This window comes from Cyprinodon tularosa, unplaced genomic scaffold (assembly GCF_016077235.1).
Source record: "Cyprinodon tularosa strain WSP-4 unplaced genomic scaffold, ASM1607723v1 ctg6, whole genome shotgun sequence".
In the NCBI taxonomy this organism is placed as follows: Eukaryota; Metazoa; Chordata; class Actinopteri; order Cyprinodontiformes; family Cyprinodontidae; genus Cyprinodon; species Cyprinodon tularosa.
This window is the reverse complement of record NW_024039340.1, coordinates 1,619,130-1,636,548: the sequence shown is the minus strand read 5'-3', so window position 1 is coordinate 1,636,548 and position 17,419 is coordinate 1,619,130. Positions and strand designations below refer to the sequence as shown.

The following is a 17,419-nucleotide window of genomic DNA, read 5'->3' as shown; positions in this document are numbered from 1 at the left end:
GACAGAATCTGCTGCGACTGCAAACCTTCTTTCTTTCTTTTTCTTTTTATTTATTCTTTTTTTTTATGATCAAAGACATCTTTTTGTGCAGACCGGGCGCCTCCCCTCCGGCAACTGATGTTTCGTAATGCTGATGCAATGATGCTTGTGCATAATTTCATGGGCATTAGGCTGCCATGTGTTATGCATAAGTTAGGCTTTCGTTTGACAGACGTTATTAATAATCTATGTATAAAATTGAAAAAATACATAGAAAGTTCAGCGTATGCCAGTGTTTCCAGAGATTCTGGGTCGTCGGGCATACGCTGGCTAAATCGGCAAGGTGTGACAAGGTGCATTAGGGACGCAGCATTAGGTCTAAACTTTACTCAATTCAGATTCAACAGATTAAAGTACCGTAGATAGATAGATGTACTTTATTTATCCCAAGCTGGGAAATTGCAGAAATCTGCAGAGATCTTAAATCTCTCTGAAAAACGTAAGTATTTATACAGCTTTTTTAACTGATGGTGCTTTTTTTGTAACTTAAGCTGGACCTTGTTTTTAGATTCTTTCTATTCTAACTCTAATTTTAAAATTCATTAAAGGAATAGTACACCCAAAACATGATTAGCCTTCATTTTCTACTCACCTCCATGCTGAACAACACTCTGGAGTACTTTTTTGATATCTCAAATGCATCTGGAGATCTGGGAGACTTCTTGCTGTCTGCTGACATTCAAATAATGGAGGTCTATGGCGCCCGAGACAGAAAGGTCCACAAAAGTCCACAAAAACTTGTCAATATTCCTCCATACTGCTCGTCCAATGTAATCCAAGTGTCCTGAGTGGGTAGCATCCAGAATTTACTCGAAACGAAGTCATTTAGAACGTTTTAGAGCCTAAACAGTAGTGTATAGGATTTCCTAATAGCGCCCCCATGCGCGCTCACGATTCTACGGAAGCCGGCAGACCAAACCAGCGCATTCAGCTCGGCAAAGAACTCATGCTCTTCCTCAACACTGAAGTCCTCAGACATTTTTCTTTCGTTGTTTCTTTCTTTGCACAGGTAAACAGCACATTTCTTCTTCTACGCTTGCATTATCGGCAGACCAGACGCTGAATGCGCACTTCCTTCCGGTTTGGTCTGCCGGCTTCCGTAGAATCGTGAGCGCGCATGGGGGCGCTATTAGGAAATCCTATACACTACTGTTTATGCTCTAAAAACATTCTAAATGACTTCGTTTCGAGTAAATTCTGGATGCTACCCACTCAGGACACTTGGATTACATTGGACGAGCAGTATGGAGGAATATTGACACGTTTTTGTGGACTTTTATGGACCTTTCTGTCTCGGGCGCCATGGACCTCCATTATTTGAATGTCAGCAGACAGCAAGAAGCCTCCCAGATCTCCAGATGCATTTGAGATATCAAAAAAGTACTCCAGAGTGTTGTTCAGCATGGAGGTGAGTAGAAAATGAAGGCTAATCATGTTTTGGGTGTACTATTCCTTTAACAAATCAAAGTCAATTTAGATTTTTATAGTTTCACCTACCTTTTTGGCCAAATGTCTCTTGGAAAAGATTTTAATTATAACAAACCTAATGGATAAATGACTGTTTAATGTTAAAAAAAGGGACAAATGCAAATTCTTCATTGAAATGTAAGCACTGTAATAAACTGAATGAGATCTTCGAAAATAACCAAGTAATTGGTTTAATGGATAATGGAAAATTAAAAGCGAACTTCTGCTCCCCTAATTAGGCCTCTGCATTTTGTTTGTTTCTAAATTGGATCATATTCTTGTATTCACAGATGCAGCGAGATATATTTAGAGTCTTAATAAGATGGTAGAAGCTGTTTTTTAAGTTTTCCCATTTATTTTTGTTGGGTTTTTTAGTTTATTCTTCAGTCCTGTTGCAGTAAAGCTCCATGTATATTTTATTTTGTTCTCATTGCTCATGGAAAAGTCAAGTTAAATCTATATAAGACCAATCTGTTTCTATGGTGAACTCCGCCCCCCGGTATTACACATTTGTTTTTCAAATGATTGCTTTGCAGCTGAACAGAACCCAGCTCCTCCAACAACAACCCAGCATCACGAAGTTGCAATGAACCGACAGCAGCGTTACTTTCGAATTCCTTTCATCCGGCCCGCTGACCAGTACAAGGACCCCCAGAATAAGAAGAAGGGCTGGTGGTATGCTCACTTTGATGGGCCTTGGATCGCCAGACAGATGGAGCTTCATCCAGATAAACAGCCCATTGTGTTGGTTGCAGGTGAATCATCAGCTCTTTCTTTTTCATACTATCACAAGGATATTGTTTTAGAATAATCACTTTACAGTCTTTTGAAGCCATGGATGAATATAAAAAAAAAGAAAAAATGTTTTCCCTCTTTTCTGTTGCTAAGCAGGTAACCTCATTTTGTTCATTATTCCAGTCAGGAAGAGCAGACAAACTGTCAGGAAACTGTCTGGGAAAAAGTTTATGAGAGAAAATTACTTAGCCCCCAAATTAAAGACTGTGAAAAAGATCTTAAAACAGAGATTAGATTTAGACTTAGAGAACTTTTATTGTCATTTTGTATACACAATGAAATTTTGTTTTGTATACACTGGTTGGAATTGTTTCATAGTGCATTCCTATGGGTATATTCTTAAGTGCTACTGATGAAGTAATCGCAAGTAAGCAAAAACATATACTACCCTTTTCAAAGTTAAACTCATCTAATATAGTCATCACAAACAGAGATATACAGGTGCTGGTCATAAAATTAGAATATCATGAAAAAGTAGATTGATTTCAGTAATTCCATTTAAAAAGTGAAACTTGTATATTATATTCATACATTACATACAAACTCATATATTTCAGATGTTTATTTTGTTTAATTTTGATGATTACAAATGACAACAAATGAAAATCTCAAATTCATCATATCAGAAAATTAGAATATTACTGAAGACCAATAAAAACAAAGGATTTATAGAAATGTTGGCCAACTGAAAAGTATGAACATGAAAAGTATGAGCATGTACAGCACTCAGTATTTAGTTGGGCCTCCTTTGGCCTGTATTACTGCAGCAATGCGGCGTGGCATGGAGTCGATCAGTCTGTGGCACTGCTCAGGTGTTTTGATAGCCCAGGTTGCTCTAATAGTGGCTTTTAGCTCTTCTGAATTGTTGGGTCTGGTGTATTGCATCTTCTTCTTCACAATACCCCATAGATTTGCTATGGGGTTAAGGTCAGGAGAGTTTGCTGGCCAATTAAGAACAGGGATACCATGGTCCTTCAACCAGGTACTGGTAGCTTTGGCACTGTGTGCAGGTGCCAAGTCCTGTTGGAAAATGAAATCTGCATCTCCAAAAAGTTGGTCAGCTGCAGGAAGCATGAAGTGCTCTAAAACTTCCTGGTATGTGGCTGCGTTGACCCTGGACCTCAGAAAACACAATGGACCAACACCAGCAGATGACATGGCACCCCAAACCATCACTGACTGTGGAAACTTTACACTGGACTTCAAGCAACGTGGATGAAGTGCCTCTCTTCTTTTCCTCCAGACTCTGGGACCTTGATTTCCAAAGGAAATGCAAAATTTACTTTCATCAGAGAACATGACTTTGGACCACTCACCAGCAGTCCAGTCCTGTTTCTCTTTAGCCCAGGCAAGACGCTTCTGACGCTGTCTGTGGTTCAAGAGTGGCTTGACACAAGGAATGCGACAGCAGAAACCCATGTCTTTCATACGTCTGTGTGTGGTGGTTCTTGAAGCACTCACTCCAGCTGCAGTCCACTCTTTGTGAATCTCCCCCACATTTTTGAATGGGTTTTGTTTCACAATCCTCTCCAGGGTGCGGTTATCTCTCTTGCTTGTACACTTTTTTCGACCACATCTTTTCCTTCCCTTCGCCTCTCTATTAATGTGCTTGGACACTGAGCTCTGTGAACAGCCAGCCTCTTTAGCGATGACCTTTTGTGTCTTGCCCTCCTTGTGCAAGGTGTCGATGGTCGTCTTTTGGACAACTGTCAAGTCAGCAGTCTTCCCCATGATTGTGTAGCCTATAGAACTAGACTGAAAGACCATTTAAAGGCTTTTGCTGGTGGTTTGAGTTAATTAGCTGATTAGAGTGTGGCACCAGGGGCCATCAATTTTGAACCTTTTCACAATATTCTAATTTTCTGATATGATGAATTTGAGATTTTCATTTGTTGTCATTTGTAATCATCAAAATTAAACAAAATAAACATCTGAAATATATGAGTTTGTATGTAATGTATGAATATAATATACAAGTTTCACTTTTTAAATGGAATTACTGAAATCAATCTACTTTTTCATGATATTCTAATTTTATGACCAGCACCTGTATGTGACAGGCCTCGTCCAATCCATGAACATCACCACCCAGGGATGTCTTAAGTTATCTATGTCATGATCATGACCCTAATAGCTGACCTAATTGCTCATTTCACTCACCTGCCTAACTCTGCCCCATTACCCATTATCACTCATCTTATCCATCTACTCCTGCTGCTTTATATTCGGCTCAATCCCAGCTATCAGGGCCAGATCATTGTTTCTGAGATTGTGTTGCTGAGTTCAACTTTGATTTTCTCTGTCTCAGAGGCCAGTGGTGAGAGAGATTTTTAGTATTGTTTAAGTGTTCCTGATCATGTCCTGTTTCTTATCCACTGAACATGCCCTGTTCCTGTTTTGGCTCAGTGGAGTGAGCTAGTTTTAATGTACCGTAGTTTTCCTGATATCATGTCTTGTTCTGCCTCTCAACTACTGAGCTAGCCTGTTCCCATTTGAACATTCTGCCTGGACTTGCTGTTGGATTCTTGGAACCCTGAACCTGGGCTATGGACTCCTGGAAGCCTACTTGTTATGATCTGTTTCCCTGACCTGGCAATCTGAATGATTAAACTAGCAACACTGGTTGATTTGTGCAACAGCATTATTGTATGGCATCTTTAGGGCCCACTGTTGCCCATATATCCCTCAAGTTTGACCTGGGACTGTAGAGTACCAAGTTTCCATTCGTGGCCAATTGCTGCTGGGGTCTTTGCAATGGAAAGGTTAGCTACTGAGTATCTCAGTGTTAAGTAGAGTCATACCAAGGGATTCCCAGGATGCACTGATAGCAACTTTCTAGGGCTTTGATCCGTAGGCCATAAGTTCCCATGTAGGCTATTGTTACCAAAAACCCAGTCTCATAAAGACAGCTGATGCATTTGATCATTATGGTTCACAAGTCTTTGGAGACAATCTGAATGACTGAAGTAGTAACAGTTATCAGTTGCAGTGAAAGCAGATGGTGTGGATGAGACTCAGACAGCCAGTCTGCCTCGAAGGGTGCGCCCAGCCACCCTACGAAGAAAACGGATTTCCGCGGCTTGTATTTGCGATCTAGTCTTGGCCCCGCACCCCATACTCCCGGAGCACCCCCCACAGGGCACCACAAGGGACACGGTCGAACGCCTTCTTAGATCCACAAAACATCAATGGGCAAAGTACTGAAATAAAAAAAAAGGTGATTCCATACTTCTTTCCATACATATTTGAACATGTCTCTCGCTTGTTTACTCTACTCAGTAAAACGGAGAAAAGAACAACATATGAAGTTTTTTTTCACTACATTGGAATTCTATGCCATTGTTTGTTCTTTTTTAAACTAAACAATTTGATGTAATATATGAAACTTGGTGTTGGTGGCAACAGTGGATGCAGGAGTTTGCCCTGCAATCGAAGGGTTGTCAGTTCAAGCTCTACCTCTGACTTTCAGTGTTGTTGTGTCTTTGTGCAACACACTTCACCCACATTGCCTACTGATGGTGGTCAGAGGGCCCTATGTAGTTTGCCACCATCAGCGTGTGAGTGAATGGGTGAATGACTGAATGTAGACTAACACGCTTTGGTCAAGTCTCCTGACTTAAAAACAAAAATGTGCTATATAAGTATAGGCCATTTACCATTTTAGTTTTAGACATAAGAAATATTCAGCTAATAAGTTATTGAAGTATTCATATACCATCTTTGCTTTAGAACATCTTTAAATGTCAAACACTTCCAAATGTAGCCATTATTCTATGGAGACCCTGAAGTTAAAATAAAGAATTACCTTCCTGAGCGGGAGAAAAAAGGGTATAGTCTACGAATTAATACTGGGTATGCTAACATGTTATTATTGTGTTAACACAGCTGTTCTTTCTTTGGCTGCTTGAATTTTAGACAGACTCATAAAAAAAACAAAAACGGTGGGATATTTAAGTATTGCCTTTGGATGGGCAGCATCGTGCTTCTAAACTAATGCCAGCCTTTCTATTTTACCACCGGTGCCCCATTGCACATAATAAATATTTAAAGTGTCTAGCTGGCAGCAGATGAAAACATAAAAATCATTCTATTATGCAAACAAAATACTACAACAGAATGATTACAATGCTCACCTGAGGTGTTCAGGTTATCTTAATAGTGCCTTTTAGCTAATCTGCATTATTGCTTTTAATGACCTTTGTTTTCATCTTGAAAGTTTCTCTCAAAGTTTTAGATCTGGTCAGTTTTCTTTTTTTGGGACCATTATCTGAGACCCCTGAAATGCAAAATTTACTCTCATCCAAATGTTCAACTAATTGCAAAGATTAAAAAAAAGCCATGCTGTCAACGTAACAATATAAATACTGTGCACCTGGAGAATAAATAACCAATATACAGCTATAGACTATATATTTATAGTATGTGCATTATGATAGCTGCATGTTGTTTAACTGACTAAGAAACTGTGCAAAATCAGCATGAATGTAACAACATATTGAGGTTATTGGGAACAGTGGTGGTAATAAAGTCTTCCAGCTGCTGGGAGGAAGGATCTGTGATAACGCTCCCTGGTGCATTTAGGGTGCAGCAGTCTGTCACTGAAGGAGCTCTCCAGTTATGAAACAGCTTCATGCATGGGGTGGGAGACATTATCCAACAGAGATGTTAATTTATTTTGGATCCTATTGTTAGGATTGCTTTACAGTCTTACTAAGATAGCTGTTATGCATGCTGCTTGTGTGTATTGGAGTCTGCAGCTGAACATTTCATATCTTTATAAATCTGATGTAATATTCAAACTCAAACTGAATTCAAGATTTGCATTGACTTTGAGTGAAAAATCATGACAATTATCAGATACAATTTTTAATAAGATTTGCTCCTTAATAAGATCTCCTCCTCCATCCCAAAGGTAAAGATGATATGGAGATGTGTGAGCTGAGTCTGGAGGAGACGGGTCTGACCAGGAAGAGAGGAGCTGAGATCCTTCCCAGGCAGTTTGAGGAAATCTGGGAGCGCTGTGACGGGATTCAGTACCTAAAGAAAGCGATAGAGAACAAGCAGGCCCGCCCAACACACGCCACCGCCATGCTGCAAAGTCTTCTTAAGTGATCCCGCTCACCCTGAAACACAATACTGATGCTTCTGCACACTCACGGGCAGCACACTGTCTCTGTGGTTTGTGGGGTCGTTAGGAAATGACCACAGATGCTGCCTGCACAATCTTTTAATCTTTTAGCAATTTGCTCACTTGATATGGATTCTTATTACTGGTTTTATTTTTTAATATTTTGCAGTGAAACACTTTTAGTTGTGTTAGCAATCTGGTAGTAATTTAAAATAGTCTGTGCAGAAATGAAAAAGCCCACCCTAAGGCCTTAAATTGCTGTAAAGTTGCACCACAGAAGTCTTAATTGATTCATTCTTTGTAGCTCTAAACTTAAAACCCAAATTATGACACAGAATTAGATGTTTAAAGAGTTTTAACTGTCTTGTGATGCCATAAAATCCATGCTTTTAATTTTTGTGTCCATAAAGGAAGACAGTCACAGTTAAGACAGAAATATGTGATGATGTGAATTTTTTTACACAAAATCCAATTCTCATTCTTAAAACAAGCTGACGCTGACTATATTGGATCATTTGATGTCATCATGTATGGAAGATTTCATGTAATGCTGCAGAAATGTGATGCCTTTGAGGAATAAAAATCATTTATTTTTCCTGGCTAGACACGTTGTGACTCTTTAGTCCTTTTTAGTGATGCTGATTTCAAATGGAAGGGGAGGTGTTTTCATGTTTGCAGTTTTGTGCATACAGAGTTGTTCTACAGCTTATAATGTTATCGGCGTTTGCGTTACGATTTTTCTTTCTTTTTTTTTCAATGGTTAAGGGAAAGTGACCTATCATTTATCTATAAAATTTTAAGACAACTGAACATCTCCTGTATGATGGCCTTTTTCTCTGGAAAAAAAAAAGAAAATAAACATTTCTGAAATATGCATTGATTTCTTTTGTTTGTTTCTATCATTATTCTCTGTCAATATTTTAAACATACAGCAGCACTTTATAACTGATAGTTTATATACGTGGGTTGATTCCATAATTGTTTGAAATTAATTCCTCATATAAAAGAAGTTTAGGGGTTTTATAAATCCTAATCATCAGGTTTTTTTTCACAAGCGTCTGATGATGGGTGACTATAAAAATAAATGGAGGATACCATTTGACAATCCTCATGTGGGCCCAGTCAAACAGTGAAAACGTGGTTATTAAACTTGGTAGATACAAACCTGAAAGGCCTTTTAATTTTCTGAAAGACAACTAATGTGTCTTTGAGCTTCATAAAAGTACAGAAGACCAACACCAGGTTGACATGAATTCTAAAATCATCCAAAGCCTCTGGACCCAGAATAACAGCAGAAACTAAGACAATGTTCTAGGTACCTTTGATAATGGTGTCTATTAACCATTTTTATTCCAGCAGTTATCCACACTGCATTGATTTGTTTATGGCTGTCTAATGGGTTTTCCCCCTCCAGCAAACTTTTACCTTCCTTTCCATATTAATGCTTTAATATAACACTTTGCACAGTCACTTTGTTTTTAGCTATGTCCTTTTCTGACTTTCCCTCCTTATAGAGGGCTTAGGTGTTGGACAATGCGTGTGTCTAATTCTTAAACTCTTAACAAATACCTAACACTTCTTTTTTGAAGATTTGTCAGATATTGATTTGTGCTTTTTGAAAAATGTAAACAATGCATGATTTAAAAAAACTTTTTTTTTTTGCTTAATTTCTTTAAATGGATTAACTCTTAAACGTGTGTTAAAATGTACCTATACATGAAGGTAAATGACAAAAATACTGAGGGGAAACCCATCAACAAACAGATTACAAGCAGATTATGTCTGCATCTGTATTTTTTAAACAACTTTACCTGCATTATATGACACTTATGGGAAGAATGATTCAGTTATCTCCATATTTTTTTATCCTAATATGCATTATTATAATCTGATTAAAAACTTAACTTTGGTCATTAGTTGCATTAGCTTAGTGCTGACCAAAGAAACTTTGGTAGCTTTTCCCTCTCATCTATGTTTGTTATGATAAATTTTAACATATGTTATAATATTTAGTCAGTTTTTCTTTTTTCTTTATTTGTTTAGCTTTTCTCTTTAAATCTGATGCATGCGGCATGGTAACTATTACAACCAACTCAAGCCATCAAAAACAAAAAACGTATTCTTTTGAAAACCTTTATTTTATTTGCATTAAATGAAAATTGTATAAAAATATGTCCAAATCTTATGATTAACGATAAGGATGTGAATTGGATGTGACTGATGGAGAGACAACATAGCAGCCAAGTCAATAGCTTATACAGTACATTCTCTTTTTGGGAAACGACACAAAAAAATGGCATTGAAACAAAAATATATTACTTTGTCTAAACATGCAAGGAGACGCACCCATGTGCATCTTTCAAAAAAAAAAAAATAATATTAATAAATACCTCATTGTGAGGAAAGAGCAGCCTTTGTCAAGGGAATAGGAAATGTTCCTACTATTTATAAGGTCATAAATATTAGGTTCTCCTCGAACACAGATTCATCCCCAGAGCTCACTGTCTAACAAGAGACTTTCTTCACTATGAACACTTATACTAGACACAGTTAAACAGTAGCAGTTCTTCCTTTTCCTCATGCTTTGCACTAGATAAAGGTGTTATTAGAGGACTGTGACTTCGAAACAGTCACTGTCAGTCGCCCTCAGCAGACAGCACGTTCTGTATTCACTTGGCAGTCGCCATGTCTAGGGGGAAGAAGATGTAAAGTTTCAGTTTATTCCAGATGGGGTATAATGTATTTATAATTATCATGCGTATGGCAGACAGCAATTATCAGAAGGCAAATTACAAAAGCTAGAATCAACAGTATTTCATTTGGAGAGTGTTTTCCCAAGGAAATGATTGTGCAACAGTTCCGATTATTTCTCTGCTTTTAAAGAAAATAATTGATCACAAAAAAGCAGCGATGATTCTGTTTGTGAGTTAAAAAAAATAAAGAATTCAGATGGTGTTCACAATATTTTACCTTTGCAGGCATCAAACAGCTGAAAAAGATTTTTTTGTCTGATTAGTTATCTTATGGCAGGCTTTTTATGTGAAAACTAAAAGCAGATGGATCGTACTTTACCTTCACTCCAGCACATTAAAACAGATTTTAGTTTTGTTCATTAATGTAGTAAATGATGGACCAACTTAAAATAAAGCATAATTGTGAAGCAGAAGTAAAAGGAAATATGATCTGGCAGTTTACATCGACACAGCTTCTCAGGTGGGTTTAGGTCTATACTTTGAGTAGATTAGGCCATTCCTATTGGCAGAAAACAGGAATGGCCATGTAATTTGAAAAAAAAAAAATGCATTAAAGGTATAATGGAGGATTTTGGCAAATTTTTGAAAAGATCCGCCCTCTCCACTTAAAAAAAAAAAAGCACATGTACAACCTGTACCCGCTCCCGAGAGGGAACGCTTATTAAACGTGTGAGAGAGCGTGCACGAGCCCATTTCTCCTTGTGCACACTGTGTTTAGTTGTTGCTGTTTGCATCGCTCATACAGGATTACTTTCCAAAAGAAGATTTGCAATTTTTCCACTATGTCAAACTTGCACCAGTAAGTGAAAATGTGGACGAGCACGTAGGACGGCCTTACGTAAACATAACACCAGAATGATTGTCAGTTAGGAGGACCACTTATTTTGATGATCCAGCCAGAAAAAGAACATCCTCCACTATACCTTTAATTTGGAGAAAAAAAACATCAGTAAAATAAAACCAAATTTTCTATTTAAAATTCCAAGTGTCTTTTTTTTTTATTTTCAGCCCTATAGTCCAAATAAATGTAATTTTTTTGTACACTGTAGTGTTTAAGCTTGGTAGGTGCGATAACCATTTAACATTTCTAACATATTGATGGAAACACAGAACAATGTTGTTAAACTATACTATATTTTGTGCCCCACCGTATTGTGACCGAAGGGGGCGCTATATGTCTTTCACCACAGAATGTTTCAGGTTTAGTCAGTTTGTGGCATTAAGTGTTAGCTTTGGAAATCAGGTTCAGATATGAATCATTTTATGTTTGGGTTAGCAGACTGCAGACTCCTGAGGAGACTGCAACAGCAAACACTTGGGTCACAAATATAAATAGATCATAGAATATGGTGTATGCTATGCTCTTTCAGCATCTGTAGGTACAATTTACATTAAACATTGTTCATGACATCTACCAAGCTAATGCACGTTGCTCTGCTGCAGCTTAAAATGCCATAAAGCAAATAATAGCTTATGTGAAATATATATCCATGAATCTGTGTTTGATCACTGTGTGGCTAAAGTACCTGATTGTTTGAGACCAATAAACTGGATTTGTGAACTGATAAATACAATTGATAGTAAAAAAACAAGAAAAGCTGAATTTTCAAATAAAAAAAAAAATTTTTTTTTTAAAGCCATTGAATTCAGTTTCAAACCAAATGAATTCAGTTTCAATTAATGGAAATTCAGGTTGAACTCATGCATTCCATTTTAAATATTATAAATACAGATTTCTTCAGGGTAATTTAAATTCAGTTTCTACTATTTTGTTCCTTTACATGAATCTACTTTGACCTAAACTGTTCCATTGTTGCTCTGGTTGTTTGTTTAGCATCCTGCAGCTTTTAGCAGTTTCCCTAAGAAATCGTTCTGCATTCGCCGCCACACATTTTCCCATCAGTTCTGATCGTCTTCCTTGCAATGGCTGAAACAAAACAACCCCACAACATGATGCTGCAAATACCATGTTTAAGCATAGGGTGTTTATGCATTAGTTTACTGTTACAATTTATTCAGCATTTAAGTTAAAATCCATGTCTGTTTTATGTGCTCCTTGCACATATCTTAAGTACATAGGATGTTTTTTAAGACATGTTTTTTAAACAATGATATTTTTGTTCACCACTCTTGCATTAAATCCACATTTAGGTTTGAGGCTAAAGGTTATCTTCACAATAGGTTCTCCCACCTGAGCCCTGTTTCTCTGCAGCTCCTACAGAGGTACCAGGTGCTGTTTCTCTTAATCATGCTATTCTGATTAATTCTGAAATTAAATTGCACACCAGTTGTCCATATCTGGAATCAAAGGACTTCTGAGGTCAATTTTCTTTCTTTTTTAGCAGTGGCTCTCATTGAGTAATGTGGCATTTTTCCCTTCCATTTTCTAACAATGCACTACTTTCTGTTGTTCTATCACATGAAATCCCAATAAAACACATAAAGATTGCGGCAAAAGTAAACAATGTGAAATTCTTTTTGTATTAACTGTATAAACCACATTTCTCTGATTTGCAGACATATTTAAAACAAAGTCAGTTAAAACAGTTCATATTAGTCTTACCTCACTGTGTGGCAAACTGTGGTGGAAACCCACCATGTCTGAAACTAGCTTTTCTGATCTTGTTGTGTAGAGTCGTCTGGGGATCTGAAAAATAGAAAAATAAACATATTTTAGTTTTTTGCTCTTTAAAATTTTGTTCAATCCTCTGTCTACTCAGATCTGCTACAAAGATATCTACCCTCTACAAAAAAAAGTGGCTCTCAGGTCAGAGGTGAAACCTACAAAGCAGAAATCGGGGGGAAGGGGTTGCTTTGCAGAATTTGTGTGTTATTGAGAAGTTGACAGCCTCAGTGCAGCAACTGATCAAACTCTAAACCGTTATTTTGCTATGAAAAAAGACTATTATTGAGCAGATGGCCAGAGAATTGTGTTAGTGGTTAAACTGGTTAGCTGATTATATAGCTCAACTCATTGTACCTCAATACTCAGGCGTATATTTTCAACTGAGGCAAAATGTTCCTGCTCAGACTGTTGGGATTGGGAAGAGGCAGAGCTTGAGGGACATGGTAGGGTGGAAACATGAGTTAGGACACCATCATCATTTTCAAATACTGGGTTCTCCCTCAAAGTGTTCTCAAAGGCATAGGGTGCATGAGTGTGCCTGCGACGTAAAAAGATGAGCAGACGCACACAAAGGCTTTTAAAGCAGCAACCGACACCCTGTGCATGACAAGGCTGGGCTATGCAAAAGAAATGGAAAACAGGATTCAAACTTACACCAAAGCCACGGCCTTTCTGGTTCTTATGCACTTCTTGTTGATGAATATTAAAATGCCAATGACGGCACAAACGAGGCATAGACTCCCCACGAGGCAGGTTACAATTAGAGAAGGATCCAGAGGCACTGATACCAGTTCGTTGCAGCGTTCTCCATGGTAGTGCCAGTATTTCCCCACAGGACATCTGCAACAAAGGGCAGAAAACACAGAGAAGACAAACAGTCAAGACAAACAACCCTGTGCCCTCCTGAGGAGGATTTAAAGAACCCTTTTCACCTTAAACATTTCTTCATTTGATTGCCCAATCAGAGAGAGAGCCCACAGATGCACATTATACGACAATATTTTATTATCAAGTCCAAAAGATCTTAATACATGAATTAAAAAAATTGTATGAATTTCTACGTTTAATATCTTTATCATTTCACTATGAAATCAATGCAAACCAATCTGGTTATTTAGACTTAGACTTAGACTTAGACTTCTTTATTTGTCATTTTGTATGCACAGGGTGCATACAGAACGAAATTGCGTTACATACAGCTTATGAACGTTGCATTGATATTTCACAATGGCACGAGTTATAGAAAAATACAAAAAGTGCAGCAGTGGTCAAAGTGTGAACAGTGCAGAGGATAAGAGACAGTGTGCAAGTTGCAGTGGTTCAGTGCAAAATGGCATTTGTGCAAAAAATGCGTTATTGAAAAATACAATGAGATGAACAATTTAAAGGGCTAAAAGTTAAAAGTTCAGCAGCATTTGATGCCCGATAATGTGCAATAGGTGCAGAGTTCGGATTGTGGATCAAAGGTTCAACAGTCTGATGGCAGTGGGGAAGAAGCTGTTGCACAACCTGGTGGATCTGCAGCGGATGCTGCGGAACCTCTTTCCAGAGGGCAGCAGGGAGAACAGTCCATGGTGGGGGTGTGAGGGGTCTTTGATGATATTACGGGCTCGGGACACACAGCGCTGTGATGAAATGTCCTTAATGGAGGGAAGAGGAGCCCCAATGATTCCTTCCGCTGTCCTCACCACCCTCCTCACATTCTTCCAGTCAGAAGCTCTGCAGCCTCCACACCACAGAGAGAGACAGCTGGTCAGAACGCTCTCTATGGTGCTTCTGTAGAAGGTTGTGAGGATGGGCGGGGGCAGGCGGGCTCTCCTCATCCTCCGCAGAAAGTACAAGCGCTTCTGTGCCCTCTTCACTAGAGATGAAGTGTTTACAGTCCAGGTGAGGTTGTCCGTGATGTGCACCCCCAGGAACTTTGTGCTGCTGACCACCTCCACAGCTGAGCTGTTGATGAGCAGTGGAGCATGGTGGGGGCGGTTTTTCCTGAAGTCGACGATGATCTCCTTCGTCTTCTCCACGTTCAGGATCAGACTGTTTTCACTGCACCAGTCCACCAGCTGCTCCACCTCCTCTCTGTAGTCCCGGTCGTTGTCGTCCCTGATGAGGCCCACCACCGTGGTGTCGTCCGCAAACTTCACGATGTGATTGGTGGTGAACCTGGGGACGCAGTCATATGTCATCAGGGTGAACAGCAGGGGGCTCAGGACGCAGCCCTGAGGGGAGCCCGTGCTGAGGGTGATGACATCAGAGGTGTTCTGACCGACCCGGACTGACTGAGGTCTGTTGGTGAGGAAGTCCAGCAGCCAGTTTCGAAGGGGTGTGTTGAAGCCCAGATGTTCCAGCTTTCCCACCAGGTGCTGTGGGATGATGGTGTTAAACGCTGAACTGAAGTCCAGGAACAGCATCCGCACGTGGGTGTTCTTCTCCTCCAGGTGGGCCAGGCTCAGGTGAAGAGCAGAGGAGATGGCGTCCTCAGTGGAGCGGTTTCGCCGGTAGGCAAACTGGAACGGGTCGAGTGTTGGGGGGAGACTGGAGACGATGTGTTCCTTTACCAGCCTTTCAAAGCACTTCATCATGATGGGAGTCAGTGCGACGGGCCGGTAGTCGTTGTAGCAGGTGACTTGAGGTTTCTTTGGCACTGGGATGATGGAGGCAGACTTGAAGCATGCTGGCACTGTGGCTTGCTCCAGCGAGGTGTTAAAAATGTCCGTGAGGACACCAGCTAGCTGACCTGCACACTCCTTGAGCACCCGCCCAGGTATGTTGTCGGGACCTGGGGCCTTCCGCGGGTTGACCCTCCTCAGAGTCTTCCACACGTCGGCTGTGTCAAGGCAGAGAACCTCCTCTTCCTGATGTGGGACAGCCTTCACTGCTGGAGTGCGATTTAGTGCCTCAAACCTCCCAAAGAAGTTATTTAGTCCGTTTAGGAAGTCAGCATCAACTTCATCCACCGGGGCAGGGGGCGTGTTGTAGTCTGTGATCGCCCGTATGCCTTGCCACATGCTCCTGGTGTTGTTGGCGTCGTGGAACAGATGCTGGATTTTCTGGTTATGGTTCCGCTTTGCTAACCTGATGGCACGGTTCAGGGTGGCTCTAGCTGTCCTCAGTGCCTCCTTGTCACCAGACTTGAAGGCTGAGTTCCGTGCTTTTAGCGCGTGGCGGACCTCCTCAGTCATCCAGGGCCGTTGGTTGGCTCGGGTGGTGATGGTCTTTGTTGTGCTGACGTCCTCGATGCAGTGGTTGATGTAGGCTGAAACAGTCATGGCGTACTCATCAACATTGATCTTGTTGTCATATGTTGCTGCTGATTTGAACATGTCCCATTCAGAGCATTCAAAGCAGTCCTGGAGTGCATCCATGGCCCCCTCCGTCCAGACCCTCACCTGCTTCACTGTAGGTTTTGCTCTGATCAGCAGGGGTCTGTATGCAGGAATTAGCATCACAGAAAGGTGGTCTGAGGAGCCGATGTGGGGGCGGGGGGCTGCTCTGAATGCGTCTTTTATGTTTGTATAAACTAAGTCCAGAGTGTTCTCTCCACGAGTAGCAAAATCCACGTGTTGATAAAAATGAGGGAGAACAGTTTTCATATTCGCCTGATTAAAATCTCCAGCAATGATGAAAACGCCCTCTGTGTGTGTAGATTGCAGCTCAGAGACAGTCCGATAGAGAACACTCATGGCCTCCTTTGTATCAGCGCTGGTACATATTTGTGAGATATGTTATGGTTCCAGCAACAACTGCAATCAAGCATTTTCAAATAATGGTATGCAAGGGAATTCAGAGCCGCTCTTTGCCTAACGGTTTGATTTCAGCCACATTGGGGGGGTTTGAGTATTAACTGCCTGCCCATAATCAGCATAAATGCCTTTTACAGCTTGAGCAAATGAGGTTTGCTCAAGTTGTATTTAATGGGAGGCGTAAATTCAAACTGGAGGCTCTTAGCTGCCTCCATTCCACCACTAGTGTCAGAATTCAGGGGAGGTGCATCTCTAACCTAGATCTATCTCATGCAGATCAGCTGCACTCAGCACCAATATTTTCTGATCTTGTTCATTGTCAGACTCGTTCATTTATTCATTTCAATAAAACTTTTGAACTGCTGCTTTTGAATTGACTTTATAGGAATTACAAAAGCTATTAATTATGAGACCGAGATCTTTCTTAAAAAATTATTTTTCTTAAATGTTGAATTTTATTTTCCTAACCTAATAAATCTGTTTAAATTAAAGGTTATAGTTTTTAGATCTTTTGATTGTGACATTATTTGACATTTATTAAAGTTTATTTTAAGTCACGCATGCTGATATATATTCTCAGTCATCCAGGTCATAGTCATTCCGTAAAAGTTTTAAAAAACAATCCACTGGACTTGGTTTCCAAGATTTCTAGACGTTTCGCTTCCCCTCCAGGAAGCTTTCTCAATTGAGAATAGTTTTTTAAACTTTTACGGAATATTTTAAGTCACATTATTTTTACAATATGCCTTATGACTATGCCTTATACTATGAACATAGTTTTATGCTTTTTTAAATTTTATTTCAATATCTGAGATAATTCCTAACTTAGAACATGTGTAGATGTACAGTAGGTCCAGACCTGCAGTTG

General features: G+C 39.7%; 2 protein-coding genes across 2 annotated transcripts in view; one reads left to right on the top strand and one right to left on the bottom strand.

Annotated features, from left to right (window-relative positions):
• Positions 1-8,303, top strand: part of myo6b (myosin VIb) — an 80,815-nt gene extending 72,512 nt beyond the window's left edge. Inside the window, exons 32-33 of the mRNA XM_038307050.1 lie at positions 2,043-2,261; positions 7,214-8,303. Of these exons, the coding sequence (XP_038162978.1) occupies positions 2,043-2,261; positions 7,214-7,413 (419 nt within the window). The 3' untranslated portion in view covers positions 7,414-8,303. The remainder of the gene's footprint in view (positions 1-2,042; positions 2,262-7,213) is intronic.
• Positions 8,304-9,557: 1,254 nt separating this feature from the next.
• impg1b (interphotoreceptor matrix proteoglycan 1b) overlaps positions 9,558-17,419 on the bottom strand; it is a 49,639-nt gene continuing 41,777 nt past the window's right edge. Inside the window, exons 15-18 of the mRNA XM_038307025.1 lie at positions 13,463-13,648; positions 13,163-13,346; positions 12,746-12,829; positions 9,558-10,118 (exon numbers count right to left, since the gene is read on the bottom strand). Of these exons, the coding sequence (XP_038162953.1) occupies positions 10,035-10,118; positions 12,746-12,829; positions 13,163-13,346; positions 13,463-13,648 (538 nt within the window). The 3' untranslated portion in view covers positions 9,558-10,034. The remainder of the gene's footprint in view (positions 10,119-12,745; positions 12,830-13,162; positions 13,347-13,462; positions 13,649-17,419) is intronic.